This window comes from Nerophis ophidion, linkage group LG21, assembly GCF_033978795.1.
Source record: "Nerophis ophidion isolate RoL-2023_Sa linkage group LG21, RoL_Noph_v1.0, whole genome shotgun sequence".
NCBI lineage: Eukaryota > Metazoa > Chordata > Actinopteri > Syngnathiformes > Syngnathidae > Nerophis > Nerophis ophidion.
This window is the reverse complement of record NC_084631.1, coordinates 26,471,356-26,491,742: the sequence shown is the minus strand read 5'-3', so window position 1 is coordinate 26,491,742 and position 20,387 is coordinate 26,471,356. Positions and strand designations below refer to the sequence as shown.

The 20,387-nt window shown below is 40.6% G+C and overlaps 1 protein-coding gene across 2 annotated transcripts; it reads right to left on the bottom strand.

Moving 5' to 3' along the window:
- Positions 1–841: 841 nt before the first annotated feature.
- asb4 (ankyrin repeat and SOCS box containing 4) lies at positions 842–15,785 on the bottom strand. Of its 2 annotated transcripts, none has more exons than XM_061882390.1 (7): positions 15,680–15,785; positions 15,382–15,614; positions 14,989–15,288; positions 4,580–4,822; positions 4,266–4,513; positions 4,092–4,205; positions 842–4,030 (listed from the first exon to the last, which is right to left on the bottom strand). In XM_061882390.1, exons 2-7 carry the CDS (start codon positions 15,557–15,559, stop codon positions 3,842–3,844), a joined length of 1,272 nt encoding a protein of 423 aa, XP_061738374.1. In that variant the 5' UTR covers positions 15,560–15,614; positions 15,680–15,785; the 3' UTR covers positions 842–3,841. The 2 variants fall into 2 exon arrangements, with proteins under 2 accessions (XP_061738374.1, XP_061738375.1); XM_061882391.1 differs by having other exon boundaries at positions 15,382–15,588; positions 15,680–15,780.
- Between the last annotated feature and the right edge of the window lie 4,602 nt (positions 15,786–20,387).

Genomic DNA, 20,387 nt, shown 5'->3' with positions numbered 1-20,387 from the left:
TTCTACACGACAAAACAGATGAAAGTTCGAAAAGCATGGAGGTCTACAACTTCTTTGTGTGTGGCTGGGTCAAGGACATTGGTATCAAGACTCTCCCGGACAAATATGCATAGTTTTTGCTCGGGTAAGTTGGCATTTTATGATTTAACCTCACATCTCTAGCCATGTTTGTTGTAGTTGACGCCAGGGGCGTCGCCACACAGATTTCACTGGGGCATGTGCCCCACTGTTGATCTGCAGTGCCCCAGTAAAAAAAATTCACCAATAAAAAAAAAAAACGCTTCAGAGTTTTAAGTCTACATAACATAGACAACAGCGCACATACTACTTAGTATGGTAATTGATTGCTACTGTATTCACTCCACATAACAATGAGCACATGGCTAATTAATATGGTAATTTATTCACGTGTGGATCACTGCGTGAGGTAGGTAACGTTAGCCAACAACAATTTGTTAATTACATTATTTTGATTTTGATTTGACTCAAACTGTAACTCCTAGATGGATATCAGAAAGTTATTCGCCCGCAGCAGGGAAGAAGCAGCAAGGAATGAGAGATGTAACTGAAGTCCTAGCTAGCTAGGCAACATCATTGTCTTAAATTGATGCTAAGTTAGCTAACGTTATTCCTTGTATCAAGACAAACATATTCATTTGCTGTACGACCTGTTGGGGGAATTTCCAATGAACATGAAACATAATATTGGTTATTGTCTGCTGGTTCTGCTCAGGGCCTCTGCATCAATGGTGATTTGGAGTAAGCATGTGTGAGTTGAGTGCTTCTCAAATGGTTTATCTTCAGGAAGAAAAACATTTTTCCATATCATCAAGTCGTGAGCCAAATTTTTAAATCATTCAAGTTTATTTCACAGAAAAATAGCACAGTGGACTTGTCTTGTTAATTGGTGTGACTTTGACTAAAATAATCTTGTTTTGTCACCAGAAAAATGGCTACAGCTATAGCATCTGGTTTTGTTTCCAGAAAAAATTGTAACATTTCTGTATTTGTTTTCAGAAAGATGGCTGAAAATATCGGGTTTTGTTGCCCCATTTAGATTTTTAAAAAATATATTTCCATGTCTGTCCTGAGTCCTCCTCCAACTTGTTAGTCGGTTTGCCTTTTGCTAAAATACTCACTCATAGTCACCAGAAAAATGGCTAAAAGATATCTGGTTTTGTTGCCAAAATTAGATTTTTTTCTCCCTAAACTTTTTTTTTTTCATGCACACATCTGACTGCGACTCACTGAAAATGACACACAATCCACTTTTATGTCACGACCCAGCAGTTGGGAACCACTGGTCAACTGTATAACAGTTACTGTAATATTTCCATGTCTGTCCAGAGTGATTGACCACTTTGCAAAAATGAAAACGAGACGTTACAGTTTACTTCTCAGAAAATGATTCCCTGAACAGACACACAACAGTTGTTCATTTATTCTACTACTGTGGCTTTATTGTTTTGTGTATATTTTATAGTTTTGTGTATCTGAAATAGGATTAGCCACATTGCCATAAATGGAAATTAAATAATATAAAAGAACCCAGAGATGTAGGGGTGCTTTATTTTTTGTTTTACTTTTGTAGATGTTAAATTTGCAGATGATTACTGCAATAAATATTTCAAAAAGATTCATTGCTCTTTCTTTTTGCTTTTACCAGTAGCAGTTTAGAAGTCTGGAGTAAAAAAGTGCACAAGTAGGTCAAATGCATTAGTTAATTTCAGGTGGTTAATCAAAGATCCATACAACATAATCTGATATGATTTCACAGTTTAAAGCACTATGTATTTTTTAGATAAATAAGTGCTAAAAAAAAATTTAGCTTGCGCGCTTTGCACGCTTACATGAATTATTTGTGCCCCAAGTGTGCCCCAGTACAGTATTAGGTCTAGTGACGCCCCTGCTTGATGCACCATTTACAAGTATTGTTTTTAGCATTATATAACTCTAATTGTGAACATTGTGAATGTGCAAAAAGATTCGTTTATGATTGTTTATCAAAATATAACTACAGATGTCAACATCGTGTATGTGCTGAAAGATTAATTTATGATTGTTGTCTTTGGTAAAAACTTAACTCTTAGGTTTTGCTGACTTATGCTTATTTTTTATTAAAACTTGCAGAGTTGGTGCTTTTAGAAAAACTTGTAGCTAACACGTGTTTACCATACTTCAATGGTAAATAATAAACGTTAAAAGTATTAAATAAAGTGATTACTGCAAACTCGCACATTCTTCCACTCTGCCTTCTCATCAACTTCCATAAAAAAATGTCAATCTTTCGCCCTTTTCATTACCTCTCAAGAAACTCTGAAGAAGCTTTTATCCTTTTTGCGGTATTAACTATTCATACAGCCAAAACTAACACAAGCATGGGGTATTTTTCTTGGAGAAAGGCAAAATGCCTCCAAGAACGCTATGACACCTAAGGCTCACTGGACCACCACTTGGAGCCTGGCATCGTTAATGACCAAGGCGTGACATCAGAGGAATACAACCTATACCCCTAAATACGTTTTGGTTTAGCTTGGCAAGTGTCCCATTCGTGTATTTTGGCACTAGGACCCAACATTAAGTCTTAATTGGTCACCCCAACCTTTGTAATCACACCTTACAGAATTTGTTTAAAACAGATACGTTTTTATTTGGAACAAAGTCTACCTTGGATGAGAATCCGCACCTCTAAGTCCGAGTCCATGGTTCTCGGCCAAAAAGGGTGGAGTGCCATCTTTGGGTTTGGGAGGAGACCCTGCCCCAAGTGAAGGAGTTCAAGTACCTCAAAGTCTTGTTCATGAGTGAGCGAAAAGTGGATCGTGAGATCGACAGGCGGATCAGTGCGGCGTCTTTGGTAGTACAGACGCTGTATCGAATCGTGGTGGTGAAGAAGGAGCTGAGCCGGAAGGCAAAGCTCTCAATTTACCGGTCGATCTACAGTACTTTCCCATCCGCACCTATGGTCATGAGCTTTGGGTTATGACCCAAAGGACAAGATCAAGAGTACAAGCGGCCGAAATTAGTTTCCTCCGCCGGGTGCCGGGTCTCTCCCTTAGAGAAAAGGTAAGAAGCTCTGCCATCCGGGAGGAGCTCAATGTAAAGCTGCTGCTCCTCCACATCGAGAGGAGCCAGATGAGGTGGTTTGAGCATCTGATCAGGATGCCACCCAAACACCTGCTCCTGCGACCCGACCTCGGATAAGCAGAAGAAGATGAATGGATGGACAAAGTCTACCTAATTTTGGGGTGTGGGGGGGGGGGTTACAACATAACAAATACTTGATACATTTTATAAAAATAGAAGATCATTTGTTCTCATTTGCAAATCATTTTCCATGTATTTTAACAACCTGCATTATGTAAAGTAATTTACCTGTTTAGTTTCAACAGGAGCTTTGGAAGCATTTTTCCCATTAAGTTGCTTGACGATTCCCAACTATACAATCACTGTTATTATCAACCCAGGATAAATTGGACTGCGCATGACTCAGCACATGGGTAGATTGCAGAAGTCCTACTTAAATATCTTGACACTTTCTCAAGTTTTCTAACGATTTTTTAGAGTGTAGGAAATAGTTGAGTTTTTCAACGTGAGTGCAGTCCATTAGAAAACCAAACATTTATTGAGAAGGAACTTGTCAAGTGTTTGTACTTGAGTTTTCGTAAGGCTGGTTGCCGGGTATATTTAGATGCAATGTGGCAGAAGAACTTTAAGCTCCACAACAAAACGTCAGTAAAGGTCAAATGATAACATGTAAGTGAAATGTTTGTCATCCTCTCAGCCGGTATTTAATGTTCTCTCTTGAAACCCTTCTTCGTCCAACTGATTTCACATAGAGGAATCAGTACAGTATTCCCTCAGGTTTCAACAACAAATAGTTCTTAATGCTGAATGGCAAAGGGAGACTGGCTACTCCTCTTTCGCAGGAGCCTCTCATTCTGCCTCTTATGGTACATCTAGTGAGGTGCAGCAAACTGCGAGGACTGTTTGTGCAAACGTTGTACAAAGAGTCGTAGAATTCCTTATTCCTCTGCAATAGAAGAGAGAAAACATGATTAAAAGGGTTGGTAAAAATATTCACTCACACTTGCCTTATAGCAGTCATCAGGAATGGCTTCTCTCCACTTCCTTGTGGGCTTTAGACGTCCATAAGAGTTGACCATGATCTCTACAACTTTGGGGTAGTCGTGGCAGGACTGCAACACCTGGGAAGAACATACAACGTAAGAAGTGCTTTCCATTCCACACTATCATGGTCCCCGTACCTTGTGGAACTGTGGTGGATAGATCCTAGCTGCATTGTAGTTTAGCAGCAGCTGATAGCAGATTTCAGGTAGGGCTGTGTGCCTTACATCAGTCACTTTGATGAGATACTGAATGGGAGAGCAGCCGTTGATGTCCATCGCTCGTGTATCCGCTCCAGCCTCGAGTAACATCTGCATCACAATATGATCACAGTTCCAGGCTGCCTTGTGAAGAGCAGTTTTATGGTCTTCCTCTTGAAGGTTGACATCTGCAGGAAAACACATTAAAATAAGCCTCAGTCCCACGGCGATAAGGAGGGGAGCTCAATCCAGACCTGCTTTCTGGTCCAACAGAAGGCGGCAGACAAGATGGTGATCTTGGCTGTAGGTTTGTTCTTTGGGGTCAAAGGACCAAAAGGCGGCAGTCATCAGGGCGCTCTCTTGAAAAGAGTTGAGTCCATCCACTGATGCTCCGTGGGCTAAATAAAGGGCCACCAGCTCTGGGACTCCAAATCTGGCTGCGGTGTGCAAGGGTGTGTCTTCTTCATTGTTGTGGCTGGGGGTGGTAACTTTGGCACCTTCATGACACAAATATTTTCAGTTGAATGCGACACATTATGCAAAACTTACTTTCCTCGCCTATTGTTAACTTTTTGTGAATGTAGGATCACATACACAAAAAAATGAAATGAAATGAAAGCATGGATGCATGGCGGAGATATTCATAAAAACCTCTTGCTTTCCTTCATACTTCCTTCAAACAAGCTGTTTGGAATTTGCCCAAATTGTGGCACTGTTCCCAGTTGTGATGTCAGCAGATATCTCCATATATGGTAGGAAATAGGAAGAGCAATAAATTCATTTTTTTCTTTATCCTCTTGTTGTGGGGCAGACTGGCTTGTACATACACATGCATCCTCCGCTGTTGCCATTTCTAACACAAAGTAGTGTAAACTTTTAACTTATACCTGTCAGTAAACTTGCTTAAGAAGATGTAAAATCTACAGAGGCACATAAATAAGAGCACCCACGAAAAGAGGGGGTCAGAAAGCGTCTTGATGGTCTGTAAAACATCATCTCTGCAACATTTTGACCACAGAACCAGCATTACATGTTATGTCGACCCAGTGGTGGGCCGTGTGTTTCCCACCTAGGCCTTCAGTGATGGCCGACTTCAATGATTACCTCACAAAATACCATCATTTATGTCACCACATGACCAATGCTGGAGAAATTCTATTCAGAAACCGACGTCCCACTGGGTGTGAGTTTTCCTTGCCCTTATGTGGGCCTACCGAGGATGTCGTAGTGGTTTGTGCAGCCCTTGGAGACACTAGTAATTTAGGGCTATATAAGTAAACATTGATTGATTGATTGATTTACACACCACTTGTATTGAAACACCTCAACAGTGTACAAAAAGGGTTATTTTCTGGCGCATTTAAAAATCAATAAATCCGCATCAGCAATTGTAACATATTGTATGTGGTACTGTCAAAATTGAAATTACAAAAAACATATAACGTGGAAAAATAAAGAAATAAAATATTTAAACTCACAATTTGTAGCACCTATTCAACGCCGTATAAGCCAGTGGTACAGCTCGTAGTTGGCTGATTAGAATACAAATCTTGGGCATTTCCCCATTTCATCGCCGATATCGTCTCACAAGATGTAGTTTTCTTTAAATATCCTTCCTGAAAATGGCCTTGCAAATATATGTGTTGTCTTGTCTAATTATAAAAGATGCAGATGAGGCGTGTTGGCTTAGTTCGTAAAGTTCATCAATAACATCCAGCTGCCGGCATGGCTACATTCAACAACCTAAACGGGGCTACTGTGCATGCTCGCCACTACTGTGGCATGCTAGGTAATGGAGTTCTTATGTTACATTAGCTCATAACATCAAAATATATACAGTATCTGACACCTGATCAACGTTTTCTTTACTTTTTTTGTGGGTTAACACCTGCTTCCTGCTAAGTTGCAACTTGGGATTTGGTACTCACTTTTGAATGACAAGTGAGTATCCAATCACAGTCTTGTTAACATCAGTCTGCCTAGATAGGCCACATTCTACAACTTGTGACCTGATTGGCTATCGCAACTGTCTATCACCTCTGTATTTCCAAATTCATCCGCTAACGGTCGCGCTGAGTATCCAATCACCGGATGCGTAAATGTCACGCTCAACCTTAGGCCAGCTAGAATGCCTTACTGACAACAACTTGTGATCTGATTGGCTATCGCAATTGTCTATCAACTATATGTGTCATTTCACTTACAGTGCATAGACGCCTGCATTGTTGATTCTGAAGGCCACGTGCAAGTTTCATACTGCATGGCAAAATAAGCTAGCTGAATTCTGATTAGAATAAAACTCTAACCTAAAAACAACAGCGCTGGAAGGATATGACATGAAGAGAATATGAATATTTTTTATTTATTTGGAGGAAGTAAAAAATAATAATAATTCTATCTTTAATTATGATCATGATTTCTGGTTATGTTTGGCCAGCAGAGAAGGCCTTGCTGGCCCTGACGGCCCACCATTGTGTAGAACAGTGATTTTCAACCTTTTTTGAGCCGCAGCACACTTTTTACATTTACAAAATCCCGCGGCACACCACCAACCAAAATGACACTCTAACACAGTATATAATACGTATAGTTAATAATATAGTTTCTAAATGTACTTATACTCACCTAGTGTGAAACCTGGGCCTGTTTCGATGAAAACAAAATGGATATCCTGGCAGAAATGGTAGAAAGACACACACAAAGCACTTCCTCTACAGCTCTCAGTCTCTCTGTTTTTAGTTTTTATCGCAGTCAAGCTTGAGAAGCTCAGATCACATAGATATGTTGTTGAAAACGGGAGCAATGTCGAAATGGCTCTGTTGGCCAGAATGGGGAACTCCTTGACAAGAGATAACCAAAAACTGTCCAAAGGAAGATCAGCAAAGTTTAGCTTTAAACCCCGATCTTGTTTCAGTTCCATGAGTTCCTCTTGCTCCTTTAAAGTCATGTCCTTACCAGCAATGGATGTTGAGCTTTATGGGTCCCTGACCCCGTCAAGGTATTCTGTGAAGCCTGAAGAGAAATAAAATAACAACTTCTCCTCAAGAGTTTTCAAATGTGTGCCAATCACTTTGCACATTGCTGCAGTGTTTCCATCATGGAGTTTCCCGGTGAATGGGAACATCTCAAGGTTGCCACTCTGCACATGTTGTTGCCAGAGCTGCACCTTTAAACGGAATCCATTCATTTTATCAGTGCTTGTAAGCAGATTTTCATTTTTGGTCTTGCATCCGTGTGGTTAGTTCATTCAAATGATGAAATATATCAGCAAGGTATGCCAGCTTTGCAAACCACTCATTACCTGCCAGCAGCTTTGAGTAATCAGACCACTCATTTGTCAGAAATACTTTAAGTTCCTCTCGCAGCTCATTCACATTCACACGGGCAAGTACTTTGCCGCATGACAGCCACTGGACCTCTGTGTGGAGCAATAAGACTTCATGTTCCGCTGCCATTTCCTCACACAAAGACGTAAATAAGCGACATTTCAAAGGTCACGTCTTCACAAAGTTCACTATGCGCACAACATCATCCAACACAGGTGCTAGATCTGCAGGTAAGGTCTTTGCGACGAGTGCCTCACGGTGCAAAAAAACAGTGCGTAACAATATCATCTGGGTTTCTTTTTTTCAAACCGGGCGGTTTAGCTCGGTTGGTAGAGTGGCTGTGCCAGTAACTTGAGGGTTGCGGGTTCGATTCCCGCTTCTGCCAACCTAGTCACTGGCGTTGTGTCCTTGGGCAAGACACTTTACCCACCTGCTTCCAGTGCCACCCACACTGGTTTGAATGTAACTTAGATATTGGGTTTGACTATGTAAAGCGGTTTGAGTCACTTGAGAAAAAGCCGTATATAAATATAATTCACTTCACCCTACTTACAAAGCGTTTGACGTGCCCGACCATGGCTGCGGCTCCATCAGTGCAGACACCTGTGCAGTTTTCCCACGAAAGCCCGCTTTTGTCAAAATATTGCGACGTGACCCGAAATATTTCCTCTCCAATTGATTTTTCTGGCAGTGCCTTGCAAAATAGGACGTTTTCTTTAATGGCTTCTCCATCCACAAAACGCACGTTGGCCAAGAGCTGACAATGTCCACTAATTTCCGTCGACTCATCAATTTGCAAGGCAAATTTCTTACAGATGCGCATCTTTTCCAAAACAACAGTTTCGTTGTCCGCAGACATGTCATCAATACGTCTGGCAATTGTGTTATCTGAGAGAGCCACTTTAGCGATCTCTTTGGCCGCGTCAGGGCCGAGCATTTCATTTACAATGGCTTTACAAGCTGGCAGTATTAATGTTTCTGCCACAGTGTGGGACTTTTTGGATTTAGCTACGAGTTCAGCAACAAGGTAGCTAGCTTCGAGGGCTCTCAGAAAAGTTGCCTGTTTCTCATTGTTTGTATGTAAGCGTACAAAATAATCCATCGGCTTGTTTTGAACGGAAGGGTGTTTCGTTTGGAGATGGCATTTAAGCTTGCTTGGCACCATGCTATTGGATAGCTTTTCACCACACACCAAGCACTGCGGAGTCGGTGCTGTCGCATCCCCGGTGCAAGTAAATCCAAATGAAAGAAAGCTTTTGCTGTATTGCCTCGAGCTCACCGTCTTGTCTTTTTTATTTTGTCGACCACTCATACTGGGGCCTTCACCTGGGTCAGAAATGTGTCCAGGACCCTGTCCAGCATTTGCATTTTCCCTTCTCAAAAACTTCTCCATCACTGTCACTTGCTCGCCTCCTCTTGCTGCGATCCCACACTGTCACTGTCACTTGTCACACAGCGCTAACTCGATTGTTCTTTACAGGTATTTATCGCCCTCTGCTGCCACCTACTGAAATAGAAGAGTGTTACATTATCTGCCGCACTTTATTAAAGCAGGCCCCCAACAATGGTTAATTAGGAGATATTACATAATTTCTCACGGCACACTTTAAACCATAACACGACCCTGTTAAGTACAATCTGTTTGGGCAAATGGCCTTTCACTTGTATAGCCCACAAAATTCTCAAAGTACTTTGACTCTGTCCTTTATCTACTCATGCACCTGAGGTATCTTGGTATCAGTATCTCAAGAATACTTTAACTTGGATACTGAGGATGATTGCTCTTCTGCCCAGGGGCGTCACTAGCTTTTAAGGACAGGGGGGCTAAGAGGAGAAGAACAGGATGAGAGCGAACGTAGCGCACAAGTACAAAACTTCCCAAACAGCTAACAAAGACTTTGATTCATTGTTATTATTATTATTTTAGTCGGTTAAGGAAGTTAAATATATATTGCAGTCTGAATAGAAATGAGAAACGTTTATATATACTGTAAATAAGAAAGACTTAGACTCCGTCTGCTGATCTGAGAAAGAGCCAAAGCTGTCAAAGAGCTGAGGGACCATCATCAAAGTGCAATGCTGAAACAAATAATGCAAACAATAAAATGTAACTTCCAGGGCTTGATATTAATGTAGTCCCGTCGTCCAGGGAACGGTAAAAAAAAATGCATGGGACGAAATGAAATGCTCTCTGGAACGATGGATTTCAACCATTTTTTTTCTATTTCTCTCTATGTATTTATTCATTTTATATTAAATGTCTTGGGTTTTCCTCCCTCTGAAAATCCTATGAAATGTTTAACAAGTCACTCTATGATAATACAACAGCTATTAATGTAACAATACAATAAAACAAATATATTTTTAATGATGTTTTTTTCATTATTTTAACAATAGGCTAATGTATACTACTTTATACAGATTCTACAAGAAACACAAAACTTAAAAACTAAATTATTTACAATTGCAGACACAAGGTTTTGTGCAGCTTCATTCATTGTAAAGGAAAACGGAAGTCCACGCAGGAGAAAAATGACTACAAGGATGGTGTCTGGGCTTTTTCTTATATATATATATATATATATATATATTAGGGGTGTAACGGTACACAAAAATTTCGGTTCGGTACGTACCTCAGTTTAGAGGTCACGGTTCGGTTAATTTTTGGTACAGTAAGAAAACAAAATATAAATTTTTTGGGGTTATTTTTTTACCAAATTTGCAAACAATGGCTTTATCTTTTTAACATTGGGAACAATATACTAATTCTGCCCACATTAATCCACATTAAACTGCCTCAAGTTGTTGCTCCGATTGAATAAAATGACAAAACTTTTCTTCTACATATAAAAAGTGCAACATTAAACAATTTCAAATCAACTCATCATGCTTAATTTAATACAGCATTTGGGAAGCCTGTAGTTGATTTTTATTATGTAAATGTTGTTTTTTTTGTCAACATGTGATAGCAGGGCCCCTGCCATTCAAGACTAGGCTGCCACATTACTAATGATTAATGTAACTATTGCTGAAAAAAAATAGTACAATAGCAATAGGAGAGACTATTGATCCCTGAACACCATGGAGTTCAAATTAAATAACAGACAGACAGGGCTTTGCTGCCCCTAACATACATGCACGCGCGAACTCACACACACGCATGTACACACACACGCACGTACACACACACACACACACACACAGGAAAATGAGCTAACGTTACGCTAAAAGCTAATTAGCCTTCACTTCAGGCCAGGACTGTGAGCGAGCTGAGCTGCGGTTTAAGTTTCTAGAACGTCAACGGACTCATAGTGATGTTAGTAGTAGTCAGAGGTGGGACCAAGTCATTGTTTTGCAAGTCACAAGTAAGTCTCAAGTCTTTGCCCTCAAGTCTCGAGTCAAGTCTGGAGGCAAGACAGGCAAGTCCCGAGTCAAGTCCAAAGTCAAAACTAGAAAGTCCCAAGTCAAGTCCCAAGTCCTGCATTTTGAGTTTTGAGTAATTTCAAGTCCTTTTAACCACAGACTTATATATTTACACAGATTGTGTATGCTGTATGTATTTATTATAAATTAAAAAAATAGTGCTGACATTGCACTAAATAATAACACTATTAACCAGTGATTTTAAACATGTAACTCATTCCTTTACAGAGTAAACACATTTGAAAAAACAAGTGCAACTGTACTTATTTGCACAAAAGTGTTAACACTGTATTTCCATGGCATATTGCATTATATCTAGTTCCACAGCAGTTTCTATCCTGTTCTTACCTTATCTCATTGTTCTCATCTCATTCTGTATATGTGTTTATGTGTGCGTACACATGAAAAACATAAATACCGTATTTCCTTGAATTGCCGCAGGGCATATACAGTAGTATGTGCCTGCTTTGATTACTGCCGGGTCAAACTCGCTTCCCAAAATAATAAGCGCATGCTTAGTATTACCGCCTGGACATACTCGTGACAAATGGAGGAGACTGATTTCAATAGCGGTAATTAGAAATTGTATAAAGGGATGAAGATTAAGAGCTATTCAGTAGGATTTAAGGTCCAAGCTTACATCACACTCAAATTTTTAATGCATACATTTGGTAAGTGCCGGAGTGAGAAGAGGTTTTAAAATAATTAGCGCATGCTTACTTTTACCGCATGCCTTTGGTAAGCGCAGGAATGAGAAGAGGTTTTAAATTAATTAGCGCCCCGGCGGCAATTCAAGGAAATACAGTAGATGAACATAACAATGAACAGAGTTGTTTTTTTTAGATGTCAGGGCCCTATGGAATTTGTACACATATTCTTAATATAGTATACATTTTAACTCACCTTTATTTGACTATGTTTGTCTTTTTGTAGGTGGCTAAAATACGCGGTGCTGCTGACCGCCGTCTGACGTCACGTGTGTGATACATTCACTAACGTAACATGTGTAGGTACCTCTTGCAACCCTGCTTAAAAAAATCACTTGACAAAAAGTATGCAAAGGTAGCGGACTGCAGTGGATGCAACAGAATGCCGTGTTTGCAATGACGTTATAACCATAGACATGTTATAAGTAGACCCAGCATTGGCTGCTGTGACGCGAGCAATTTGGCCGTCATCTTGAAGTGGTGATGAGGAGCTGGCGAGAAGCCTAAACTGACAGTTGACAAGTAGAAAACAAAGATGCTGGGCTGGTGTTCAGCGTTTTCCTGCTCAAATGAGCGGACTGTTGAAAATAGGAATCAGGGGATTACTTTTCTCAAGTAAGATTTAACACTAACATACTATTAGTTGTATTTTGTGAAAAGAATATTACCAGAGAGTTGAGAAGGAGCAAAGATCTTCAATATTTGTATGTGAAAATCACAAACTAATCTTCTAGGGCAGGATGACCCCTACAGGTATTTGGTTTGCAAACTTTCAGCCCAATTTAAAACAAAATTAACCACTGATTATGATGCATTCTCATTTTAGGCTAAATATAAAACCATTCTCTCTTAACACTATAATTGTAACCAGGAATAAGTCTTCAATACAAAAAAAAATTCAAATATTAACATTGTTGGGTAAGACAGACTTTGGTTTTATTCTGAACCCAGTGAAACAGATTGGTGGTTTTAGCTGATATAAAGACTTTCACGTGTTTATATATGTTTAAGTATTTGGCAGACACTTTTATCCAAAGCAACATACATGAAAATACATTTGAAACAATCACTGTAAACATGATCATTTACGGGAAGAATGTAATACAAAATATCAATACAAAGTGTCAAGACAGAATAAACTCTCTGCTGTTGCAGCAACAGAGATAAAGTCCGTAAGATATATAGATATCTAATATATTCATACATTGTTTATGTGGGATATACACATGCATATATAACCTAATTATATTGTTTCTTCAATTTAAAAATAGCTGACCGTTTTTTTCCCCCTTCTCTGGGATTATTATTCCCAGTTTTGGTCTTGGACGTCTGGTCACTTACAGCATATAAGAATATTCTATTATTAATAATAATAATAATGGATTAGATTTATATCGCGCTTTTCTATTGTTAGATACTCAAAGCGCTCACAGTGAAGTGGGAACCCATCATTTATTCCTACCTGGTGGTGGTAAGCTACATCTGTAGCCACAGCTGCCCTGGGGTAGACTGACGGAAGCGTGGCTGCCAGTTTGCGCCTACGGCCCCTCCGACCATCACCATTCATTCATTCATCATTCATTCACCAGTGTGAGCGGCACCGGGGACAGGGGTGAAGTGTCCTGCCCAAGGACACAACGGCAGCGATTTGGATGTTTAAAGGTGGGACGCGAACCTGCAACCCTCAGGTTTCTGGCACGGCCGCTCTACCCACTACGCCATGCCGCCCCATATTACCGTTAAGCAAACTATGAACACGCCAAAACATGTATCCGTTATCATAGTTACTCGTATGACAAAAAAGTGTGTGAAAATCAGTGGTATTCAGTGAGATTAAATGCGCTGACAGTTCACTGCTCCTGCCAAATGAATTGCACTAAGTGGAGCGGATCACCACTCCAAGATGGCGGCCCCGCCCCCGTCTCGTCAGCGCCAGTAGGCTGTAGCGCTTGATGCTGCGTCTACTTATAAGATGTCTATAGTTATAATGTTACGAGTGAGTTTACAGCCTCAATGATTTAACTACACAGCAAATAAAAGTTACGTTACTCAGCCAACGTTAGCTTACATTCAAAACATACCGTTTTTTGTGCAACTTCAAATGTCGAACGAAGTTGGAAGTTGTTGCATCTCCGTCTCTAATCTTCGAACCGCATGTTTTGCACACTGGAATTCCTTTTTTGTTGACCAAGTCGTAGTTTTAATACCCGAACGAAACTATTTTTGGCATCATTTTGGCTCTTTTTCATTGGTTTTCCTGCAATTTGATTGGATGAGTGCTGTGGGACGAAAATATCGTGGATGTAATTTGATTGGATGTTGCGCTGACAGGTAGCAGACACGCGCTGACAGCCACACACGTATACAATGGAAGATACGGAGCGCTCCTGAATAACTTTTTAATTGTTGGGTTTTGGGGAAAGTAGCAAGTCATGTCAAGAAAATAGGCTCAAGTCCAAGTGAAGTCACAAGTCATTGATGTTAAAGTCTAAGTCGAGTCGCAAGTCTTTTTACATTTTGTCAAGTCGAGTCTGATGTCATCAAATTCATGACTCGAGTCTGCACACCTGCAGGACCGCAAGGTCGCAGAGAAAATGTGGACAGGATATTGAGTGATGTGGGCTTTTTCTATACGAACAAGTAGAATGGATTGGATACAAACGGGGCTCTCTACCTTACGCTATGAAGTGAGGGGAAACTGAGTGAATAATGACAGGTTATATGATTATTTATTTAAACTCATATTCGGACCACTTTATAATTAATATGTCGGCATGTATTTGTAAAAAAAAGAAAAAAAATATATTTATAAAACACCAAATTATTCAGGGGGGCTTAAGAATATAGGCCTAACAACGCCAATGCTTCTGCCCCTTTTTTTTCTTCCAGCCTTCCATTTTCTAGTGCCTATTCTTTTCAGGGTCTGGAGTCTGAACCCTATTTAAGCTGACTCATCTAAGGATGACTGCTTACTGCCCTTTTACTTTCCCCATGAGTCATTTTTCTAGTGCCTATTATTCCATCTGAATGATCACCAGTCGGTTGAGAATATGAAACTACCCCTGGAAACTAACACAAGCAAGGGGATGATAAGATGCTAACCACACAGAAAGATTTTCAAAGCCATGACCTTTTTGCTCTAAGGAATTTACAAGCACCCCATATGGTATACTCCTGGGTACAACTAACCTAAGTCTGTGTACTAACCTTGAAGGATGAGCAACTTGGCACAATCCACCGACTCTTTGGTGATACAGTAGTGCAATGGTGTGTGTCCGCTGAGTGACAGGCTGTTGACTTTTGCACCATGCGCCAAAAGCAGAGCCACACAGTCGGCGTTGGAGACCTCGCAGGCCACGTGCAACGGTGTCTTCCCATTGGGCATGCGGTTGATGGCAGCACCTTCCTGAAGGAGCACCAGTGCAGTTTCCACAGCGTTGTACATCACGCAAACATGAAGACCCATGGCCCAGGAACTTTCTAGTTTGTAGCCTGGTAGCCAATACCCTGTTGCACATTAAACACACAGCACAGTATGATTTCTGGAGCCTGAGCAACGTCTGGTGAACAAACAACAGATATGAATTCAATTTGCCTAACCTTGTTTGTAAGAAGCCAGGACCATGCTGGGGTCCTCCACCTCCAGTACCGTGTCTATGTCCATATTACTGGTGTGCAGAATCCGGAGGACCTCCTGGGTATCGTTAGCCTGCAAAGCCTCTAGGTACTGCTGCTTCAGCTGCTTGACAGCTATTTGTCCCGGGCTCAAGTTCTCCATGGACAACTCTCGACAAAATGGCCCTCGGCCTACATTCAAACTCTGTCAATACTCTCTACACAACATGGAGGAAATTAAAATGAACACGCAAAAAATGAAGGTGAAAGATTCAGACATTACCCGCATTAGAATATTGGCAAAGTTCAAGCCATCAGCTACTATTTTGAGGACCGTACGGAGGAAAACAACCAAAAACGAAGGGCAACAACTGACAGGGGAGGAAAATGGAAGTGGACTGAAATATAAATAGAAGGGGAGGGACTGCACAACTGGAGCTATATCTGAATTTAGGTCAGTGAGTCTGAAGGGCCACATGCTGAAAACTATGATTTGAATATGTTACAACGTCTTTTCCTGTATTTTCCAATAGATTTTGATGGGAATATTGTATGTTTAATCATATCACGTATCTTAAGCCGTGCTGTCAAACAATTGGATTTTTTTTCAACTGACATTGATCAAACTTGTGAATTTGGATTGCTCACAATTTGTCGCAGTAAACTACTTGCGTGCATCAATTAACTTTAAAAAGATCCCGATAAAGTCTTTTGACACAAATGCATTTTATTGTTAGAAAGTCACACAGAAACATATTTTAAAAGGGTTTCTTGAATGCAGGTCATTTATTTGTTAAAAACTTTAGTACATTTTCATCTGAAGTACCATCTGGGTTTATTTCGAAGTGTCTCACTAACCGTGCAGCAACCTGCTCAGCCTTTCAGATAAGCATCCGCGGTTCAGGTAAAGGCAATATAAATTGCATGATTAATCTACGTTCATAAATGATGAATGTGATATTTTGTAATTAATCGCTTGAGTTAACTTTGAAAGTCCTGATTAAAATGTATTCCTTTGTATGTATAAACAACGGGAATTACGCTAAACTGAATTTGTTTGTGTTGCTATGTAGACCACAGCCTAAAATCACACCGTTTCTTTTTTGAATAATTACATTGGGGCGGATGAACAGAAACCTAATCCAAAGAGGTTCGTTAGCTCTTCAAACAAGAATGCAATTTGTTATTCTTGCAGCCAGACCTGTGTGTTTACTTTCGTACCTGAGGGTTTTGGCTACAACTGTTGCCTTCCTCACAGGTCGTCAGGTGACAACCTCATGTCTGTTGATGCTTTTGGGGAAATGATCGCATGATAACATCATATAACAACCTCACATCTGTTGATGCTTTTGGGGACTTGATCACGTGACAACCTCTGAGGAAAGCAACAGTTTTAGCCGAAACCATGTGGTACGGAAGTAAACACACAAGTCTGGCTGTAAAAATGACCAGAGACCTGATGGTTCCTGGCTGGAATCCAGCTTTGACCATTCTCTTCACTGCCGTTGTGTCCTTGGGCATATCACTTCATCCACCTTGCTCCCACTGCCAACCACACCGGTGTAAACGTTGCTTCCACCATACACATCCTCTGCAGTGGATGCCTTCCTCAATATTATACTTTTGCAGAATTTGTGGTGGGAGTATGTGCTTTTATGATGATTAAAATACCGGTAAGTCTTCTAAATTTTACTTACAGAGAATACTAAAAGAGGTCAAGCTGTAAATGTCAGAATCAGAATAGTTTTTATTGCCATTGTTTGAGAATGGGTTCACAAACTAGGAATTGTTCTTGGTGCAATCGTGCAACATAGAAGACATACAAGACAGAATAGGTAATAAAATGAGCTGTGAGTGAGCTATCAGATCTTGTTCTTGTTCATGTGTCTGATGACCGAGGGGAAAAAACTGTTCAGGTGGCGGGAGGTGTGGGTCTGGATGGACTGTAGTCTCCTGCCTGAGAGGAGAGGGGAGAATAGATTGTGTCCAGGTTGAGAAGAGTCAGCTGTGATCCGACCCACACCCCTCCTGGTCCTGGACGAGAACAGGTCCTGAAGGGATGGGAGCTGTGAAATGTGGGAAAAAAAAATACTGCAAATTACATTCACAAATGTTCCCAGTAAAAGTCACTATTAAGAAGCTGAGGTGACATTTACAGTATTTCCATTTCCGTTTTAGTCCAGTTCCAGTGAAACTCGGTAGCTTGGCGACCTCTAGGGGTGATGCAGCAGCACTGCCTCTCATCGTCCACTCCTGTTAAATCACAGCAAGTTCTACTAGAGATGTATTTATCAGAGTACTTTTAAAATGGCACTGCTAAAGCTTCACAGCACCTATTAAACCGTAACAATGAAAAAGTTTAATATACTACCCTGCCCTTTTATCTGCTTTCTTTTGTAATTCATGTTATCCTTACATACATGTATTGTTGCATTTGAAACAATAGAGGTAATTATTATTATCAATAGTGTTGCTTATATTGGTATTTGTATTGTTACATTTGTAGTGAAAACATGTTCCTTGTCATTTCTATGTTATTCATATTTACTTCACTAACTGTCCAGGGTGTACCCCGCCTTCCGCCCGATTGTAGCTGAAATAGGCGCCAGCGCCCCCCGCGACCCCAAAAAGGGAATAAGCGGTAGGAAATGGATGGATGGACTTCACTAACTGCTTCTTTGATATTATTGTTGGTATGATATTTGTACATATCCTGTTTGCTGATGGTGTTCTGTTGTTGTTGTTGTTATCTCTCTGTCTTATCTCCCTCTTGTCTCCGCAATTTCCCCCTCTGCCTTCCGTTTTCTATTTTTTCTTTCCCCTCCTGCTCCCGTTCGGCTGCGCCAAACATGAATATAAATCCATTGAATTAAGTCAAATATAAATAACGCAACAAGAGAAGTATCCCAACTTCTCTTTTTTAAAGTAAATGTGTACAGCAGATATATTTCATCTACATCAGGGGTGGGCATTACGTCGATCGCGATCGACTGGTCGATCTCGGAGGGTGTGTCAGTCGATCTCAAGCCAGGCATTAAGAAATAGACATAAAAATTAGCAATCATCAATCATACCAAGACTTCACTTTCGTCAGTTGTTTGACATTCTCGGCACCCGAGGATCTTGTGAGATGACGCTGGCTGCTGCGAGCTCATATTTAAGAAAAAAATCACTAACAGGGCGGACGCAGAGAAACACATTTTATTTCTAGAGACTCCGTACCTACTGTCAAAACTCTAAAGACCGACTGCACAGTTCCTGTCTTCACCATAAAAGACCTGTTTCATTCTGCCTGTGATAACAAAATAAGAGTCTCAGAAAGCTAGCGTGCACAAGCTAGCAAGCTACGGAGTTTGATGCCAATGTATTTCTCCCCCGCCCTCAGCGACCGCTTTCTCACTTGCTTGCCCACCCGCACACTCACTGACGTCACTCACCTGCTGCCAGACATTAAAGGGCCACACACATATGCTACTCTCATAACAAAGTGTTTAAAACGAGTATGCAAGTTGGACAAATGAGATGCCAAATCCAACCACTTTCATGTGGTATTGGACAGAAAGGAGGACTTTTTTTTTCCTCCATTTGAAAATGCGGACGTTATCAGCACCACTGTCTAATTCCAATCAATGCAAGTCATCAGAATCAAATATACCAACTTATATCCTTGTCTTCATGAAAGAAAGGAATCTATGTGTGTTAAACATGCTTGTATTATCATTAAACACCATTAACTTGTTAACAAAAATGTCTCTTTCATAAATAAATAAATATAAATTATAAATAGGAATGAAGCAGATCTCCTCGACTTGGTCAATTGAAAAGTAGCTCAGCTGCAGAAAAAGTGTGAGCGCCCCTGATCTACATCAACAATAGGATTTGTCTGAGTGGCTGGACAGGACATCTTAAAATATGTTTGCGTTCATTAACGATAGATATCTTTAAAACGTGATTATGATTGTATTTATTCCATAACCACCCAGTTACCAACGACGTTACTGTGATTACATTTCTGCGAGAGGAAATTTTGCATTTAATCTCCCTACACAAAACTGCTCCGTAAAGAGAAGTGAACATCCCTGTGGAGGGGGGCGTGGCCTGAGGACCTGCAGCGAAACGAGGCATGCCAGGACCGACTTCGAGATCAGCGATAGGTGCATAGATGGCCCACCTGGGCCTGGTTATCTAATCTAATCACCTGTCGCTCTGTTAAAAGGCAGCAGCCGGGGAGGAGAGAGGTGTTGGAGTTGGAACAAGAGCGAGAGCGAACCGGAGACAGACACAAGAACTGCTGAAAAGCACAGAGACACTATACTAGAAAATAAAACGGTGTTGTAACCCTGATCCGGCCTGTCATGTCAGGGCCTGGTGGTCCGAGGAACCCCCTGGAGGAGAGAAACCTCCACAATCCCAAATGGAACAATCCTTGAAATCTTTTCATTCCAGTGTTTACCGAACAACAAAGAAAATATTAAACGCATTGTTGTCAAACTATTTTTATATGTACAGTGCAACCAGAAAGTATTCGCAGCTCTTCACTTTTTCCACATTTTATGGTACAGTTTTTTTCCAAAATGATATGCAAACTACACACACTACTCTATAGCAGGGGTCTCAAACTCATATTACCTGGGGGCCACTGGATGCAGAAATTGGGTGAGGCAAGGCCACATGAAAAGATTTCTTAAAAAATTCAACATGCACTTTTTAATGAATTCACCTTCTATGAATGGCTTTCCCGCCCCAGCAACATACTTGCCGATCCTCACGATTTTTCCGGGAGACTCCTGAATTTTATTGCACCTCCAGACAATCTACCGGTATTTTTCCCAATTTTTATCCGGCCGTCATTATTAAGGGCTGCCGTGACTCCACTGCCTTTAATGTCCTCTACAACAGTGGTTCTCAACCTTTTTTCAGTGATGTACCCCCTGTGAACATGTTTTAATTCAAGTACCCCCTAATCAAAGCAAAGCATTTTGGTTGAAAAA